General features: G+C 42.4%; 1 protein-coding gene across 3 annotated transcripts in view; it reads right to left on the bottom strand.

Moving 5' to 3' along the window:
* Positions 1 to 9,698: 9,698 nt before the first annotated feature.
* Positions 9,699 to 17,756, bottom strand: part of SLC25A22 (solute carrier family 25 member 22) — a 72,913-nt gene continuing 64,855 nt past the window's right edge. For all 3 annotated transcript variants that reach the window (XM_053394852.1, XM_053394856.1, XM_053394851.1), the window contains 2 exons: positions 16,836 to 16,911; positions 9,699 to 15,877 (listed from right to left, as the gene is read on the bottom strand). In XM_053394852.1, the coding sequence (XP_053250827.1) occupies positions 15,724 to 15,877; positions 16,836 to 16,911 (230 nt within the window). In that variant the 3' untranslated portion in view covers positions 9,699 to 15,723. The remainder of the gene's footprint in view (positions 15,878 to 16,835; positions 16,912 to 17,756) is intronic.

The raw sequence follows: 17,756 nt of genomic DNA, 5'->3' as shown, positions 1-17,756 counted from the left end.
TGGGGGCAAAATGGAGTGTCCCATCCCGTAAAAAGAGCAAGGCGCCGCCAAAACACGCTCCCTCGTTGCCCCGAGAAGGCACGTGCGCGCTGGGACCTCGGTTTGCGCTTGCACGTGTGCGTGAGTTTGTTTACAAGGGGAAGGAGAAAGCGGCAGGGTTGGAGCGGGGCGAAGTTCGCTGAAAGCCGGTTCCTGTCTATAGCCTGTGCTTCCCCGTCGCTTCTCTACTGTAAGCCTGACTGCGCAGACGCCAACGCGCAGTAGAGACTTGAGGGGTGCAGTTGTCACGCAGCAGGGCTGACAAAAGCAGCGCCTGTTGGAATTCCCTTTTCCCTCCCAGTCGTCCTTTGCATCTGTCCACTCCGCCGTTCCGAATGGTGCTAGAAGTTTGTCTAGTAAAAGTTTTGTTAGGGTTAGGCCTCTCATTTTGAGGGTGGTGGAATCAACATGAGGCTCCACTCTCCCTACCAAACAAAGCTCCCACTGAGATAAATTGGGATTTAAGCTAATTGATCTTTCTGTCTTTGCTGTTGTCTGTGAATCCAGATGCTTTTGCTTTCAAAACATTCTCCCACCCACCCACCTCCGCCATATCTACGGTATAGACACAGGGCAACTGGACCTGGCTGTGAGTCAGTAAAGCTTCTGTCCTCAGCTCTGTTGCTATTGCAGGAGATGGATCTACTCCTGCTTCCTAGAAAAAATATTCTTAAGAACATAAGAAAAGTCTGCCGGATCAGGGCAGTCACCTTTCTATTCCAGCATCCTGTTCTCACAGGTACCTCTGGGAAACCTACAAGCAGGATTCTTATACAAGAACACCCTCTTTGTGATTTTCCAGCAGCTGATATTCAGAAGCATTGTGACTTCCAACTGTGGAGGCAGAGCATAGTCATCATGACTAGTAGCCATTTTGACAGAAAAATAATCCTGGAGGAGAGTTTGTCTTGTGCCTTGCTCAGTCTTGAGATAGCCACTCATAGAGCTTCTTCATAAGAGCATCATCTGGCCTCTGATTTCCATATGTCTGATTTCCCGTACCTAGCTGAAACTACATTTTGAAAATGCATTTAAAAAGTCAGATACAAATCTGCTGCAAGAGGTTCTTGAGTCTCTAATTTTACCTCATTTAAATAAACAAGAACAGTGTTTTTGAAAGAAATGCTGCATCTTAATGCTCAATTAATTGACCTCCAATGGAGGTGCTTCAAGTATAATTGTTCCTGTGTATTGCAGCCAGAGCACTGTGTAGCCAACCATTATTTTATATTGTTAAATTTTATTACCTGCCTTTCACCAGCCAGTCCCAGGGCAGGTTGCAGTTCAAAATTAAAACACTTAAAACATTTGCAATAATATCTTAAGTTTGGTGGGATTTTTTAAAAAAGGTATTTCGACCTCATCAGTACTGAAAGGGAGTCTACAGCAAGCTCCCATGTAAGCCATTCTGGCGTTCCCAAAGGAAGTATGGGATAGTGGGAAAATGTATTGGGATGCTTTCAAATTTACTGTTATTCCTTCTTTTTACCTTTTGTAGTCCAGCATTTGAAATTCATGGTTCATTTTCACTGTACCTTTCATGAAATCTCTTGCGCCAGGGGTTCAACACAAGTGTGTTTTGTTTAGAAAGAGTTTTCCATGCTTCAGTAACTTCCAGAATGGACTACAGTAAATTAATTGGTCCTAAACATGGTCAATAGGATACTAGCTGGGCCCCGTTGGTGGGAGTGTATTTTGCCAGTGCTCAAAACTTTCCACTGGCTTCTGCTCCATTTCCTTGCAGGGTTTGGCCTGTGAGTGCTTGCCTTCAAAAGCCCTAAATGGCATGGGTACCTATCCAGGTGTACAGTGGTACCTCGGGTTACATACGCTTCAGGTTACAGACACTTCAGGTTACAGACTCCACTAACCCAGAAATAGTACCTCGGGTTAAGAACTTTGTTTTAGGATGAGAACAGAAATCGTGCTCTGGCGGCGTGGTGGCAGCAGGAGGCCCCATTAGCTAAAGTGGTGCTTCAGGTTAAGAACAGTTTCAGGTTAAGAACGGGCCTCCGGAACAAATTAAGTTCTTAACCCGAGGTACCACTGTACTTCAGAATGAGCCTCCCCATACACTTAAATGGTCCACAAAGCTTTCCTACAGGTGTTCCTGCTATCTGCATCAAGGCAGCTGTGACACATGCAGACAGGCATCATAGTTGTGGCACCCATTTGTGAAGCATTCTCTGTAGGGAGGCTTGCCTGTTTCTTGCACTACAGTCTTTTTGAGACCAAGTAAAAAGCCTTTTTGGCTTTCCAGAATTTAAATCTCTGATAGAATTGCTTTTCAGTTGCTCTTGTTTTAATCTTAATGTACGTGCCCCCCCTTATTTATGCAGTAACTTGCATTAGGACTCTGCACTAAAGGTAACTAAGTGATTTGGAATCTCTCCAAGTGAAGGCCCTCAATGTATTACATCTATTGCACCATCATCACAGCAAAGGTTCATAGAGGATCCTTGGGTCTGGGATATGCCTCTTCTTCCTTCTGCACTTTATGGTGGGGAAACATAATTGCATCCTGCTGGTTCTGGTATTTTGATACAGCAACTATCACAGTGAAATCACAATCCACACCCACTTTTTTAAAATGTCATAAGGTGGGCAGAGCTAACTATGCCAACCAGGAAAAAAATTACAAGTGGCCAGCAGATGGCAGTCACCTGTTCTGTTGAGGGTGGGGAGATGGAGAGAAGCAAGCTCCAAAACGAACCATGTGACTATTGCTTGGGGGGGGGAGAGACCACCCAGTGTTTAAGAAAGAATTTAGGAAAAGGGGAAATGCAGGACATGTCCAGGTTACCCAGTTGTTTTATTCAGCTGTCACTCAAATGAAACACATAAAATTCCCAGTTCAGACAATTCAGGAGAATTTAAGACATAGTGCTAAGCAGTAGATTGGCTGCTCTGTTTTCCAGCATAAATCCCACAGGGAAGGTGTGAGGCTCTGAAAGTGATAAATGGCTAACTTGTGACTGTGTCACTATCTTGGCATCACACGATGAGCCTGGAGTCTGTAGGGATGTGCACACGCACATTTGTCTTGCGTAGCTGTGTTTCCATGGAAGCAGAATGGCCTTTAAATGGTACTGCATTAGTGATGCATGGCACCAGCCTTCCTGATATAGCAAGATTCAACATTAAGACCATCTGTGGAGAAACTAAGGAGCCAGTTCAATTTCACAAAAGGAACCTTGATCTTCTAGTCCAACTCAATACATTAAAGGGAAGTTATCCCAGATGGAAAACATCTACAATATCTGCCTGCCTGGTCTTCTGATTTGTGTGTGTGTGTGTGTGTGTGTGTGTGTGAGAGAGAGAGAGAGAGAGAGAGAGAGAGAGAGAGAGAGGAGGGTCCTGACTTTAAACTTGGTAAGCAAGCTGGAGCTTTATCAAATTATATCGAAGTACCCTCCTGCTTGGATTTTAGCAGAGTTCAGGTGGAAGAAGATTGGAAAAAATTTAAAGTTTATTTACAGAAATACTGCAAAATTAATGAATGTTAGAAGGATGCTGGAATGAAGTTATATGGCTTTAGCAGAAATGTTATAAAGAATTAAGTAAAAATAGATTGTTAATGGGCCAAAGTGGAAAATTTAAGGTTAGATTGTGTTAAGATAAATTATAGAACAAAAATTGAGAAAGATGGAAAGGATTTGCTGAAATAGCTAATTGAATTAGAATACAAAAAAGGGAGGTGTGAGGAGGTCGATGAAACAAGTAAATGAAAGACAAAGATAGGGAAATATTGGATGTGCTTTTAATTGTTTTTGTTTTTGTTTTGCTGTATTGTTTTTTGTCTTTTTTCCCCCTATGTATTGTAAGGTATTGATTTGTTTTGTTTAACTTTTCATTTTTTCTTTCTCCTTTTTCTGTAATCTTTAAACCTTTAATAAATATTATTAAAAAAAAAAAGATTTGAGCAGAGTTCAAAAACAGCTTGGCTCTAGGGTGCTGAAAAGTTTCTAGGACCTATGTGGGCTCTCTATCTGGGAGTTTAGTGCATATGTTATTACATTAAACCTGCACATGTTATCCTAGCTCTTGAGGGTTAGATTTTTTGGGGTTTCTTTGAGGTGAAATTTCAGGTAGATTTTTACCATGCTGTCATGAGTGTTAACCAGAAAACTTGTAGAATATTTTTTTCCATGATATTGATGTGTCACAATCTGGATTTGTGCAGGAGAATTCACAAGCCCATTTAAAACAGTCAGTTAAGGTCAATGAGTAATTAGTATGTAGACCAGGATAGGTGTACTCTTGATTCTCAAATTGAAAAATGGAGACAAGTACCTCTCTACATCCAGCCAATGTTGTGAAGTGCAGAAATAGAAGTTAAACGCATAAACAAAACCCTCACGGCACTGGAGAAATGGATTTAGTTCTATTTAGAATATTTATTTAACATGACAGTTCACAAAAAAGTTATTTTTACAACTCTCCAAGAGAAAAAGTTTGATCTTTTTTAATTTTACTTTTAAGCAGCAGTTTCAGAAAACAGTACAATAATTGTCCAGGTTTCCTACAGCAACAGGATACACAGCATCATAAAGGTGTTAACTGATACACACCATTCAGGGATTGTAAGCCTCACAAACAAAAATTGCACGCACACACAATGGCCAGTGTTGGAAATTGAAACATTACTGTACTAGAAGCACCACTTAACAAATGAGTGGCCGAGATGACTGGCAACAGAATCCTTTTTAATACCAGCAAATAAATAGTTAACCTAAAATGAAGATTATCTGGTTGAACACCTCAACAGAGATTTGAATTACTGAAATGAATATATAACCAGGGCACATAAGCCATAAAGGGATTTGTTGGACTCCCCCCCCCCCACTTTCTTAGCTGTAATTGATCGAGGAACTACACCAAGAAAGCAGAACCTAAGAAGAGGGATTCTTCTGAAATGGAACGCCCTTAGAAGCCCTCAAAGCATGCCAGTGCCACATGACAAAACCAGAAAAAAACTCCAAGAGCACAGTCAGCACAGATAAATAAGAGTAATAATGAGGGAGCTTTTCACCACCTTAACACCCAACTCTCCAGCACCATTTTGAACATCAAATGACAAGCACTAATCAATTCACATCACTGAGGAAATAGCTGCGTAGGCTGGGCTGAAAAATACTCTTGGGAAAGGAGGTAGCAGATTCAAAAAGACCACTGCTGGCCTTCTGACTGATGTCACGCATGGTCCAAAGGAGCTCACTGAAGTCACTGGAGCAGTGAATTCAGCAGCTGCAAAATTACAGTTTTCAGTTTAAGTTTTGTTTTGGGGGGGAAAGATCAGTGTTAGAATAACCTCAAAGCATTTCCATCTACAAGAACATTCAGCAATGCACAGCCTTACATAAGTGTAGCCACACAAAGGAAGCTAGATTCAGCACACTAAAAAAAACAACCCCTGCACAAACGTGTATTCACTAGACACGCTTTTTGCAGAAAACACACATTCAAATCCTATCAGTTTCCACGTGTGTCAGGGCTGCCCTAGGTCCCAGCTCACAAAGGACCAACGCTGCTTCGTTGTTAAGTATAAAAGTCTTTATTGAAGTTCAGTTTCACTTCCAGAGCCGCAGCGCGCAGCCCCACGTCAAAAGTGTCAGACCACTGATGCTCCGTCTGAGTCTCCTCCCCCCTGACACCAATTTAAGATCCTAGCCTTGCTCCACCTTCTCCGCTGCTCCTTCCTCCTCTGGGTCCGCCTGCCCGCCGGGGTTCCGCCCTTTCTAGCCTCTTCTCCCGCTGATTCCCCTGAGCCTTCTCCCTCCCTCCGGCAGGCTTTAGGAGCTGGTTCCCCACCCGGGTCTCCTGCTGTTCCGCGCGCCTGCACATTTGAACTTGGCGCGCGCGCCCAGCCAGCAGCTTTCCTCCTGACCGTTTCACTGCTGCTGCCACTGCTTCCCCCTTCGGGGGGGGCTAGCTGCAACTGACCTCCCTTCCGTTCCCCCACTCTCCGATGGAGGCGTGGTCAGCCCTGACTCCCTCTCTGGAGGAGACGCTGGCCCTGACACATGTGACTCCTCCCCCCCACTATGCTCTGGTGGGGAAACTGGTCCCGATCCTCCACTGCTGCTTTGGGGTTCCCCTCTGGCTCCTTGTTTCTGGTGCGTCCCCCCTGGGACCCCCCTTGCCCTGACCATCGGCGCCCCCTTCTGGGAATCTTCTGATTCGCTGGAGAAGCTCATGGAATCTCTCGGGCCACTGTCATACTCCCCTACGCTGCCCTCAGATTCTTCCCCTTCGCTCTCCCAATCCTCTCTCCCCAGTGCTCCTGCTCCTGATTCCCTGACAACGTGAAAATTACCAGAGGGTATTCAACTAAGTTTTACTCAGAGCCAACACACTGAAATTAACGGAACATGGCTAAGTTAGGTCTATTAATTTCAATAGGTCTCCTCTGAGTACAATTTAGTTGGATACCACCCATAAGCATTAGGATTTCCCAGAGTTTTCAGGTTAAAGATCTAATAAGGAAAAGGATGAGGAACCTGTGGGCCTCCAGATGTTGTTGGACTACAGTTTCCATCACCTGTAATTATAGGCCATGCTGGTAGTAGCTGATGTTGGGAGTCCAACAGCTGCAAGGCCGCAAGTTCCCCTTTCCTGAAGTGGAAGTAACAGCCCCTCCTATTCACTCATAGTATTTGTTCAACTGATTGGAATGGCCTTGCTTCAGACAAGAGAGAAACATTGTTCCATTCCACAGAGCATTTTTTGCACACGTGTATATATATACCTTTGTGCAATGCCAAGATGATGCTTTCTGGATCACAGCCAGGTTATGAAATAAATAAAAACATTTAGCCAACTCTGTGACTGCAAATCTATATTTTTATCTCTAATTTATATCACAAGTTGACCAATTCTTCATTTCCACATACACTATTTTACGATTCCTGAAAGCTCAGGTTTAAAATGTGACATTTTAATAAATAAATAAACAAGAACCAGAACTAACTACCCTTCCAGTTTAGATGATAGAAAGCAGGAGAGTGGTGAAGTGACTTGACAAAGAAAGGTTTTCTGGCTCCTTGATCTGCGCTTCTGTTGCCACTATTAAAAATGATGGCAGGAAACTAAGACTTGGTCCTTTTTGAGTTGCATACAGACATGTTGTTTAAACAGTTCACCTGCTGGAGAAGCACCTTCACCATGTTCTATACAGTATACAATTCCCTTTTGAGCTCTGGAGAAATAAGTTCTGCCTACCAAAATTGACTGCACACAACAGATATTGGTTGGTGCTTGTGGTGTGACAAATCTGTCTCCTTCCCACCCCTAGAGCAGTGTGGCATACTTTAAAAAAGGAAATAATAATACTAATAATACCCTTATTTAAAATGAAGTCATGCTCTGGCTTCTTTTTTTAAACAGGTACCTAGTCTACCTGAAGACTGGTGGGAGCAGCAAAAGAGATAATTGAGCTCAGTGTTTGACTAAGTGATAAGTACTCTTTGTCAAACATGAGAGGAATGGGAGCCGGGAGCCAGGGCTTGACCTGTGGGAGAAAAAGCCCCGGCAACCCCCATGTAAAGATCCATCTGTATGTACCCTTGTAATAAGAAAAGCCAACAACCTAAACCAGATGCATATTTACAGAAGTGGGTCAGGCGTCCCTATGTGATTGCTTTGTGGCCGAGTAGTTTCTGACATTTGATTTCATGACTGGGTAGAGAAGCAGCTCAGACATTGCACGGAGAAAGAAAGGACCAGACGGAAGTAGGCCAATCAGGAAGAAACGTGACCTTTGGAGACATTAAAAATACATGGCGTTTCAGTCTTTCAGTGAAGCTGTAACGCAGCAACACATTTAAAGTGAAGACTTCAGCTCTCCTTCCAGACAAGCTTTTGGTCCTGTGCAGTCCAGTTTAGCATTGGGCAGGGGACAATGCTAATGCCATTCTAGAGAGGAGACATCAATCATCTCGTTCCCTAGAATAGACTATTTTCACATACTTCACCTTCACCCTTCATTTATTTCCCCTGTACATTTCTTCACGTGGTTTCCAGTCATATCATATCCTTCTTGGACCTCAGGACTCTTCATCACATCCCTCAGTCCTCACACTGAAAACACTGTTGAAAACCTGCACATAATAACTCAGTATCTTCTCTAATTTCTCTTCCCCCATCAACTATGCACATCATAGCCACAGGAGTATTGGACCAAGACCTAGGAGACCAGGGTTCAAAACCCTGCTCAGCCATGAAATTCACTGGGTCATCTCTCAGCTTAACTTAACTCACAGGGCTGTTGTGAGGAAAAACAGGGAAGGGACAGTCATGTTAACCACCTTGGGTTCCTTGGTGAAAAGGGATATAAATTAAACAAATCAATAAATGACACTGGTGCACAGACTCAGGTTGTTTTCAGCTTCCTTCACGTGATAGCTTGAAAAACCCTATCATGCTAATTGCCAACAGTTCAGGTTTTGGTGGCTGAACATCAACAAACTAGGAGCTTATTGTGTCACATGTGTGGTTCACAAAGGCAATTCACTTTGTCAATAGAAAACGAGGTTTGGGGATGCATCAGCACTATTTCACAGTCCAGTCAACACTTTGTTGTGTTCTCTCTTCACGCGTTCCACCCTCCCCAACATCCAATAACTTCTGCAGTCATTGAAAGATGGGAGTCAAGTGATGCTCGATTGCCTATAATGTGTTGCAGACTCCATTGCCACAAGTACCAGCAAGTTACACAGCTTAGTCATAGTTCTCACAAAGGCTAATGCTCCCTCATCTGCAGCCCCCATGTCCCTTTGCATACTGGTTCCAGAGTCAGGGACCCTCCAGGATGGCATGTCAAGGAGCATAAGGAGGCTGTCTATGGACAGACAGACACAGCACACACACACAAACACAAACATGCACACATGCCTTCCACTCATGTGACAGAAGTGGCTTGGGTCCAAAGGTCTAACAGCTTAGTTTCACAAAATGGAGAAGAAAAGTAAGCCATGATCCCGAAGCATTTACATAAATTCACAGTAGCGTCAGTGAGAAGCAGCCATAGCAGAGGAAAAAATATCTGAACACTCATGGCTAAATTCGCATGAGAAGCTACCCTTATTAGTTATGTGGAGAAAGGCCATAACTCAGTGTGGTGGAGCATCTGCTTTACATCTAAAAAGTCCCAGGTTCAATCCTGGACATATTCAGGTAGGGGTGGAAATGTACCATCTGAAACCCTGGAGAGCTGCTGCCTGTCAGTGTAGACAATACTGAGTTAGATGGACCATTGCTCTGACACAGTACAAGGCAGTCACTGTCAGATCCCCCAGCCAACGGCAGTGTTGTGTTATCTTCAGTGTTGACTAGCTGTAGTAAAGAACCAAGCTTAAAGTCAGACATGTGTGAGCCTTGTGTCACACCTTTCACGGTCCATTTCCATGGGGGGGGGACCTATTTGTGGCCTGAAAGCTGATAGCCTAACACAGATACTGGGGAAAACCTCTAAACCTTTAATACTAGCAAAAATCCTGCACTTCTATAATATCTAAAAGATGGGCATAAGTAGAACACAAAAGTACAGAGCTCCTGTGAGGTAATTTCACATGAAGGGAAGTTATTGCCTTAACTGTATTGTTCTTACTACTACACAACATGTTCCAGTTAATTTTTATTTACACAACAGAATTTGGATTCACAGACTGGATGTGAAAGCACAATATTTTAATATGCAGGGAACATTGACTGGGCATCGAGCAACTTTGATGGTTCTAGTGTGACAGATGGAACCCTAATGAGGGAAGGATCCTTAGACTTTGTTCTAAACGTAATGGAAGAATGCTAAGCTTCAAAGCACCAGTTCACACAGCTATTTCCATTGGAAAATGGGCAATGTGGCATTTTCTCATTTCATATGTTGTCTTCTGAAAGTTCTCCCATCTTTCTGTGTGAAAGTGCTTCCAGAAGTCCACTATATATCATCCTTAAATATAAACTAGATGGAATAATGCAACACAAGAATGGCCAGAATTCTACTTCATGGTTACATCAGCTAATTTTAAAAGAGGACAATGTTCAAGACAGTGATAAACTCTATCGTTCTCTGCCTAGGATTTAGACAGCAAGATACAAGCAGTGCTTGTACTATTCATGAATCATCTCAGTGGCAGGAATAGAAGCCAGCTGGAGTTTACCTGCTTCCATAAATCCAAGCATCAACACACACAAAAAAGGGACTTGGGTTACTTAGAAAGAAAGCCAATTAACATAGAATTATAGAACTGTAGTTGGAAATGACCCTGAGGGTCATCTAGTCCAACCCCCTGCAATGCAGGGGTCTCAACTAAAGCATCCATGACAGATGGCCATCCAACCTCTGCTTAAAAACCTCCAATGAAGGAGAGTCCACCTCCTCTTGTTGGCGTCGGCTGCAGTGTCAAACAGTTCTTGCTGTCAGAAAGTTCTTCCTGATGATTATGTTATTTTTATAGAGTAAAACATATTTAAAGTAGAAAGGACAGCCAATTCTAGTGGAAGTGTGTGAACACATATTCAACATCCTAGACATACACTTGGTAGCCTGAAGGGTTATTAGTTAGCATTTAAGATGCAACCTTGTGAAGTTAACTTTTAAAATGAGACCTATAAATGGGAGTGAAAAATAGGGAGCCTTTTAGAAGCAGCATATGCCTAGGAATAGCCCAAAGTAAACAAACTTCATGAGAGGACGGCATTTCTGTCAAATTGTTACCTATTAAAAGTCCAGTGATTGGCAAAAACTTCTGAGATCACAGTTTCTAACATGAGGAAGCTTGTGTTGATTGTTTACTCCTTCCCTAAGACCCGATACTAGTCATGTTGCAATGATTAGTTCATTATAATCAATTGCGTAAATAAAAAACCAACACATTTTTACAGTATCTGGTTGCTCTATTGAGAATCTCAAAGGGTAAGATACATATAACAGGCAAGCCAGACACAGTTGGGTTTTTTTTAATTCATTTTATTAGGTTACCTGCTTAATTTAGTATGGTGTTTAAAAATTGATTTTAATGATAAATTAAGTTCAAGAAAATAAAAATCTGTTTTACACACACACACACACACACACACACACACACACACACACAAACAAACACAGTAGAATTAAACTCTGGTTTGCTTGTTTTTACCTCACACCGGACTTTGCACAGCACTCTTGCCTCAGACATTATTTTTGGCTGAAACATGCCTGAGTGAAGACTGCATGTTCACATGAGTTTATACAATCACGTGAAAAGAGAATGTCAGCACTGCAACATTCCCAGTCATTCTCATACAGCAAAATTTCTATTTAACCATATGCTAAGAAACAATCCAAAACAAAATTTATTTTAAGTCATAGCTAAACACTCAGGGGGCAACATTCATAGGACGGGTTGGGGGGAGTTTCACAACGGAATGACTCAGAAAAGTAACCACATAACAGTTTTTTTCTATAATAAAAAAGTCATGCACATTCTCCCTCACTGGCATATTTGAGAATCATGAGATGTAGACCTCAGGATCCTCAACTGCATTCCAGGTACCCATTTTGATTTAGAAGGGCTGGCATTTTTAAAACTGAAGAGCTCAGCATTTCATTTTTTTTCTTGAAGGATATTTGTACCATTTGGTCTCTAGAGCTTCCTTGAACTCTGATGAACTGAAAACTTGTAACTTTTTACCGCCGACACAGATTGGTGCCACTATTCCCTACTTAAAGCATGGGCTATTGTCCTCAAAAGCCGCTTGCTTCCCAGTTAGCATGGAATGGCTAAGATACTTGTTACCCCTTAGCAGACTTTAACCAGCCTTATTACTAGTACAAAAGTGTAGTTAAGAGAGACTAAAATATGGGTTTTATTATTTCAGTGCACGATTATGATTAGAATGGGTACTATAATTCACACTGGTGATTGCAAGTACACATCTAAGCATTACTCCAAATTTACTCAGAATAGAAGGGCATGCACAGAGCTTGATAGGTCTGTGTTTATGGCATAAGTGTTGGAGATTGTAATACAGACCTCCCTACACCTGAAGGATCACTATCTACACTATCAAACTCAAATTAGCTCTGGACTAAAATAGGATTCCTTGGACCTCAGAGGACCCATAAGGCCTCTGGACCTTCTGCTTGAAAGCCCTAATCTATAGGAGCAAGAACTGAATTGCAGACTTCCACCACTCACAGATATGCCTGAAATGACCTCATTATATTTTTTTTCTTTCTTCCTTTCTTAATGTGGACTGTGGACATGTTGGCCAATAAGTCCTTAGGAGCCAGAAAGCTTAGGAAGCAATGATTTTAGGCTATCTCCACATCAAAAAATTCAAATGATTCACAGCTTCTGTAGGAACTTCAGTAGGAACCCAGTGAAGTGTGGTTCCATGAAAACACAAGGGCCTCTTAGAGCTTTCTCTAGAAGGGACGTGCATGAGATGCAGGCCAGAGAGGTTTCCTCAGGATGTGAAGCTGATCAAAGAGGGGAAAGCTCTAAGGTGAGAGCTGGGAGGGTTAACTCTTCTGTATGTGGAATAAGGATCAAGATATAATCGTGACAGAGGGCTTGGTTTTATATATACATATAGTGCCCCCCTCTTTTCTTTATTTCTGCTTCCTGTCTTGTTTATCATTATCTTTCTTTAGATTAGTTTGGTTTTTTATTGTTATCTTATGTTGAAAACTCACAATAAAATTTAATATGAAACGTAATAAAGCTTTATCTACACTGCTGAAGCACCACAAACATTTTAAATGTTTAATTCAACATGTTTGAACGATGTGTGTCTGAAATGTGGACATATTCTAAGTTTGCAGCAATAAGAATGCCAGCATTAAACATTTCAATTGACAGCTAGTATGAAGGACTGGAAAACAACACCACTCTGCTTTATTAGCTTGGTCATGCTACACTAAAATTGGGGCTTAGGAGTATTCATGCAAAAAACAAGTAGTGCCTTTTCCCTTTACTAGCAACAGTGCTGAGCCACATCTCAGCAGGAAAATCTCCTGGCAAGCAAGCAGCAGCTGCCTTAGTGGTAGCATTGCTAACTGGAGCCTGTTTTATTTAGGCACAGATATTTTCTTTTTATCAGTATTTTTACATAAACCCTTGTTTTCACCTGGACAAAGGTTCACCTGTCATTAAAATAAAGCTTCAAACCATAAAATCTCTCACACACCATTAGATTACATTTTGGGTACCACTTCAGTTTTTCTTCATGTGACAAAAGTATTGTTAAAAAAAGTTTTCTTGCAAGGGGTTGCTTTAAAATGAGGTCCCCGCTGCTCTTTCTTTTTAAAGTGCAAAAAACTAATCCTGAAGATTGTGCTTCTTAAAACACTAAATCATTGTTTGATTTCTACTTCAGAAATACCAAAGCACATCAGTGCAGATGTTCCAGGCCTTGACAGAGAATCTGTAGTCTTATGGTGGGCTCAGACATGTGGTGGCAGCGGCGGCAGCAGCAGCGAGTCCTTTAAGGCCTCCTCTTTCAAAGCGGCATTTGGTCATTTAAGCAAGACAGACATTGCAATAGAGTTTTAAATGATGATTAGATGTGAAAGTAAACAAGGGCTTACAGTGATGAAAAAGCAGCATGAAATGAAGCAAATTAAATTATTAGATGCAGCTCCTATTATAAACCAGTTCCAGCAATTTCTTTCTGTTATTTTGTGAGTCAGCACCATCAGTCCGACAATCAGTCTTCTAAAACGTAATGATTCTAACATTTAATTTTCAAGATAAGCAAGGAAACCATGCTTTAAAACCCCACATTCTTCAGGCCTTGTTTTCATACGATGGAAAAGTAAAAAAAAAAAGTGCCATATTTTTAAAATAAATAAAACATCTCCCCCTGCTAACTCAAAGGGTCCAACAATAGGAGGGCCAGATGTAAGACAAGAGAGGGGCTCCTGTACCTTTAATATTTGTGTAGAAGAGGGAATGTCACAACAGGTGCAGCTTTCATAACAAGAAACATCCGCTGATGCTTCCCTCTTCTACGCAGCTATTCAAGGTGCAGAGTTCCTTTCCTCTTCTGCGTCTGGCTACCCTAGCCAACAGTGACATGGGCATTAGGAACATTTAAGACATCTCCAAGGGCAAATGTAAATAGCCACACCATCTGCATACCTAATTCATTTCATTTCTTTGGAATGGGATATAAGAAGTATTGAGGCGCAGCAACAAGAAGACAAAGTCCAAGTTGCAGGAGGGGGAAATGTCTCTTAAACACGCTATCCTCCAAAATCAGACTGCCCCACCCCCTCAAAAAAAAAAAAGGAATTTGCAAAACTTTAACAGATTTTTTAAAAAATATAAAATATTTCCCTGCAATGTTGCAGGCAGCACTGTGTCAGCACCTGAGAAGCAGGAAATAGAAATAAAGGGGAAATTACCAGAATTAGCATTGATTTTGATACTTGGGTTACTTTGCTCTGATGGAAGAGTAACTGTTGAAACAAACAGAAGAAAACCAGGCTTCTATCTCTGAGAGAGAACATAAGAGATATGGAGAGACCTGTGGAGGTTAACAAGCCACCTTCTGCTGTCAGTTTTGGTCTGAATAGGAAAACTAGCTGTCACCCTTAAAAAATTATCATTGCAGGCCAGTAAGGAACTAGTATCTGAACTGGCGTGAATATAGCATAATTCTTTGACTTCGGTGCAACTGAACCTCAAGAAATGTGCAAGATTATTTCCACTGATTTCAGCTAAGCTAAGTCTTTCTATGCCATCTGGCATTTTGCAGTGTTTACAGCCACATCAGAGATCAGCTTTCCCTAAGTAACCCTTTGGCATTATTTGTGCTCCCAGAGGGAAACAGGAAAGGAATACAGGTATAGGTCAAAACACAGACAACTGAAACACTGGGTGGAACAGCAGCATTACCAGCATCAACTAGGCTGATTGAAAGGAATGTATTACTGGGTTGGGGGGTTTTTTGTTTTAAATCCAGCATGATTTTTTTTTAAAAAAAATTGATCCCAAAATCATTCATTTCTTCCCTATCACAATGGCTCAGCTAGTTCGCAACACTGGACAGCACTGTGTTTCCACAGATGCAGCTCCTTAGCAGTTGAGTGCACATCTGCAGGGAGGACATTTCACCTGCGCACACTCATTCAGGAAGGCAGTCCCTTTCACAAATTCTAAATACAAAATGTGCCTTTCCCTTTCCCCTCCTTCTTTGATATCCAAAGAGTTCACTTCAGTCCAGCTAATTTAGGAGAGGGATGTTTAGGAGACCTACATGAAAACAAAACATTTTTATTTCAGAAATTACCCGCCTTTTCGAATGACAAACTGGCCTCCCTTTAATGGATAGCAGCCCCTTGGCTTCCCCAGAGGCCTGAAACCAAGAATGGGTGGGGATGGGGGAGGAAAGTCCTTTGCTCTTTCTTGATTTGTTGGTCATTCTCCCCTAGCCAAGAGGAGAAAAAGCAGGTCTGTAAGACAGTCTGTGCTAACCAGTGTCTTTTGAGATTGATAATTAGAAAGGAGATATGCATAATCAGGTATCTTCCCTGGCATAATGGTGAGGTCATGTTGACTGGAGGGGGGGGACTTGGTTTGGAGACAACATTCATTCCCCCCCCCATTACTGTTTTAACTCCTTGTGCTGTTGCTCTGATAGCACGGTGACAAAGAATACTATGATGAATTCCAATTGGATGGGGAGAGGTGTGAGGGGTTAATCCCGGCGCATTGGAAGCATGTCTAGGAAATATTCAGCAATCCCAATGAAATACACAACTTGTGCAATACCAAAGAGTGGGGCGATGACCAGGGCTCTGCAATATGCCCCCTTCAAAAAGGCTGTGGGACCTTCATTCCGCCAGATTTTCCTAAAAAGGCACACAAAGAAATCAGATGAGACTACGTGTGTTCACCACAACTCCTATTTAAGTGTTCCCAATCAGAATATCTGTTACTTAAGTCATGCCCGCCCCGCCCCTGTTTTGCTTTAGAGCACACAGTTATCTATAACAAACAGGCTTTCCCACATGAGCAGCATACTTTACAAAGGCATTTCAAGTACAATGAAAAACCAATTTCATTGGGAGGTGTCTGACATCCTGGCGATGGAGTTGCTGCCACTTAATGGGTGAGAAGAATGGGAGGGACCAGGCAGTGGGGATGCCAGCAGTGTGTGGTTGCCCCTGTGGAGCCAATCTTGCACTCCTGCCAGTGTACCTGCACAGCACCAATGCCCATGCCAAGTCCCCTGCTGCTTCACCCTTCCCCATGCTGCTAAGTGACAGTGACTCTGGGAGCTCAGATGGGCAGTGCTGTCCCTTCCTCCCAGTTGCTACTGGATGCAGGATAAGACACACTTCAAGGTTGGAACCTATCAACAGGTCCAGTCAAAAAAGCAAGGACCCTCCTGGATCAGACCAATGGCCTATCTACTCCAGCATCCTGTTCCCTGCAATAGTCAAATGGGAAGTAAGTCCACAGCCGCCTCTCTTCTCCTGTCGTTCCCCACACCCGCTGGCAACTTGTGCCTACTATGGCGTCTCCAATCCTGGAGGAAGTGTATAGCCATCAAGGCAAGCTGCCATAGTTAGTATATTGTATTTCATTCACTGTATTTTAATAAGAATCTCACAGTTTTATCAAAGTGGATTTGGATACATGCAGCAGCCCCCACCAGAAGCATGTATCCAATTCATATATGAATAAAATTCTGTTTTTATGCCTTCAACACAATCCTTTTGGTAGTAAGCCTCTGTCTTCACTGGTATCCTTGGGACAAACACCCAGGTTTTGCCGATTGCTGATCACCCTCAAAAGATCATTTACCTGGCACAGTCTATGATCCCTGAGTATGTGTCCTCGTTGACCCCCCTCTGCAAGGACTGCAATCTTGTCTTGATTACTGGGGAAAGAAGACAGCAGCGTTTGATACAATCAGTGCTCTAGTCTGTATCTAATTAATTTCTCCAGGCTTCCTTTAGCTGTTTAGGCATATACAAGTATCCCAGCATTGCTAAGCTGGAAGAGATTTTTATGACCTCCCCTTTTACAACTCTCTCTCCATGAACAGATTAGTCTTTATCATCCGGACATGCTTTTTACTAAGCTCTTCATTTGCTTCTGTCATTATGATGAAGTCGCCTCCCTCCTTTAACACATTATGCTGCACCTCTGCCACATTCTGCATCAACTGCAAGGCTCTCAGCCTTTGACTATATCACAAAGAAGTGGGACTCTGCCACAAAATCTTGCAATGCATTTCTGGTGTATGAGTGCTACCTGAGTATGTGGCTGTTTGCTCCCTAGATGGTTCAGATGTTCCTCTGTTAAGGTGTAGTACCCGAGGGCTCCCTTCTTCAAGGGAGAAACATGCTCTAACAGGCTACAGCCCTGGTTAGCTCCGGAGAGCTGTAAGCCCCCTCGTTGCTTTGAGAATGCCCACCCCCAATCAAATGGCAAGAGATCAGGCAGAGATCACTTCTATAACTGACATGCATTTAGCATTCCTTCAAATCTGTAGTACAGAATTTCCCCTTTCTACAAGAAGGGCCTGTGGCTGACTGCATCTCTTCAATTCTCTTTCTCAAGTGGAAAGTATACAAACCTCCACTAGCTGGAACAATCAGGATAGCAGTTTCTCTTACTGTGGTACTGGGTGCTTTGCAACTTAGATCTTTTCCCCCTCTTTCTTAACACTGCTGTAGTCCACTGCATTATATGCCAGCTTGCCTCCTGTGACACTGTGCT

This window comes from Podarcis raffonei, chromosome 1 (assembly GCF_027172205.1).
Source record: "Podarcis raffonei isolate rPodRaf1 chromosome 1, rPodRaf1.pri, whole genome shotgun sequence".
NCBI lineage: Eukaryota > Metazoa > Chordata > Lepidosauria > Squamata > Lacertidae > Podarcis > Podarcis raffonei.
Note: the sequence above shows the minus strand (reverse complement) of the source record. Positions and strands in the feature narration are given on the sequence as shown.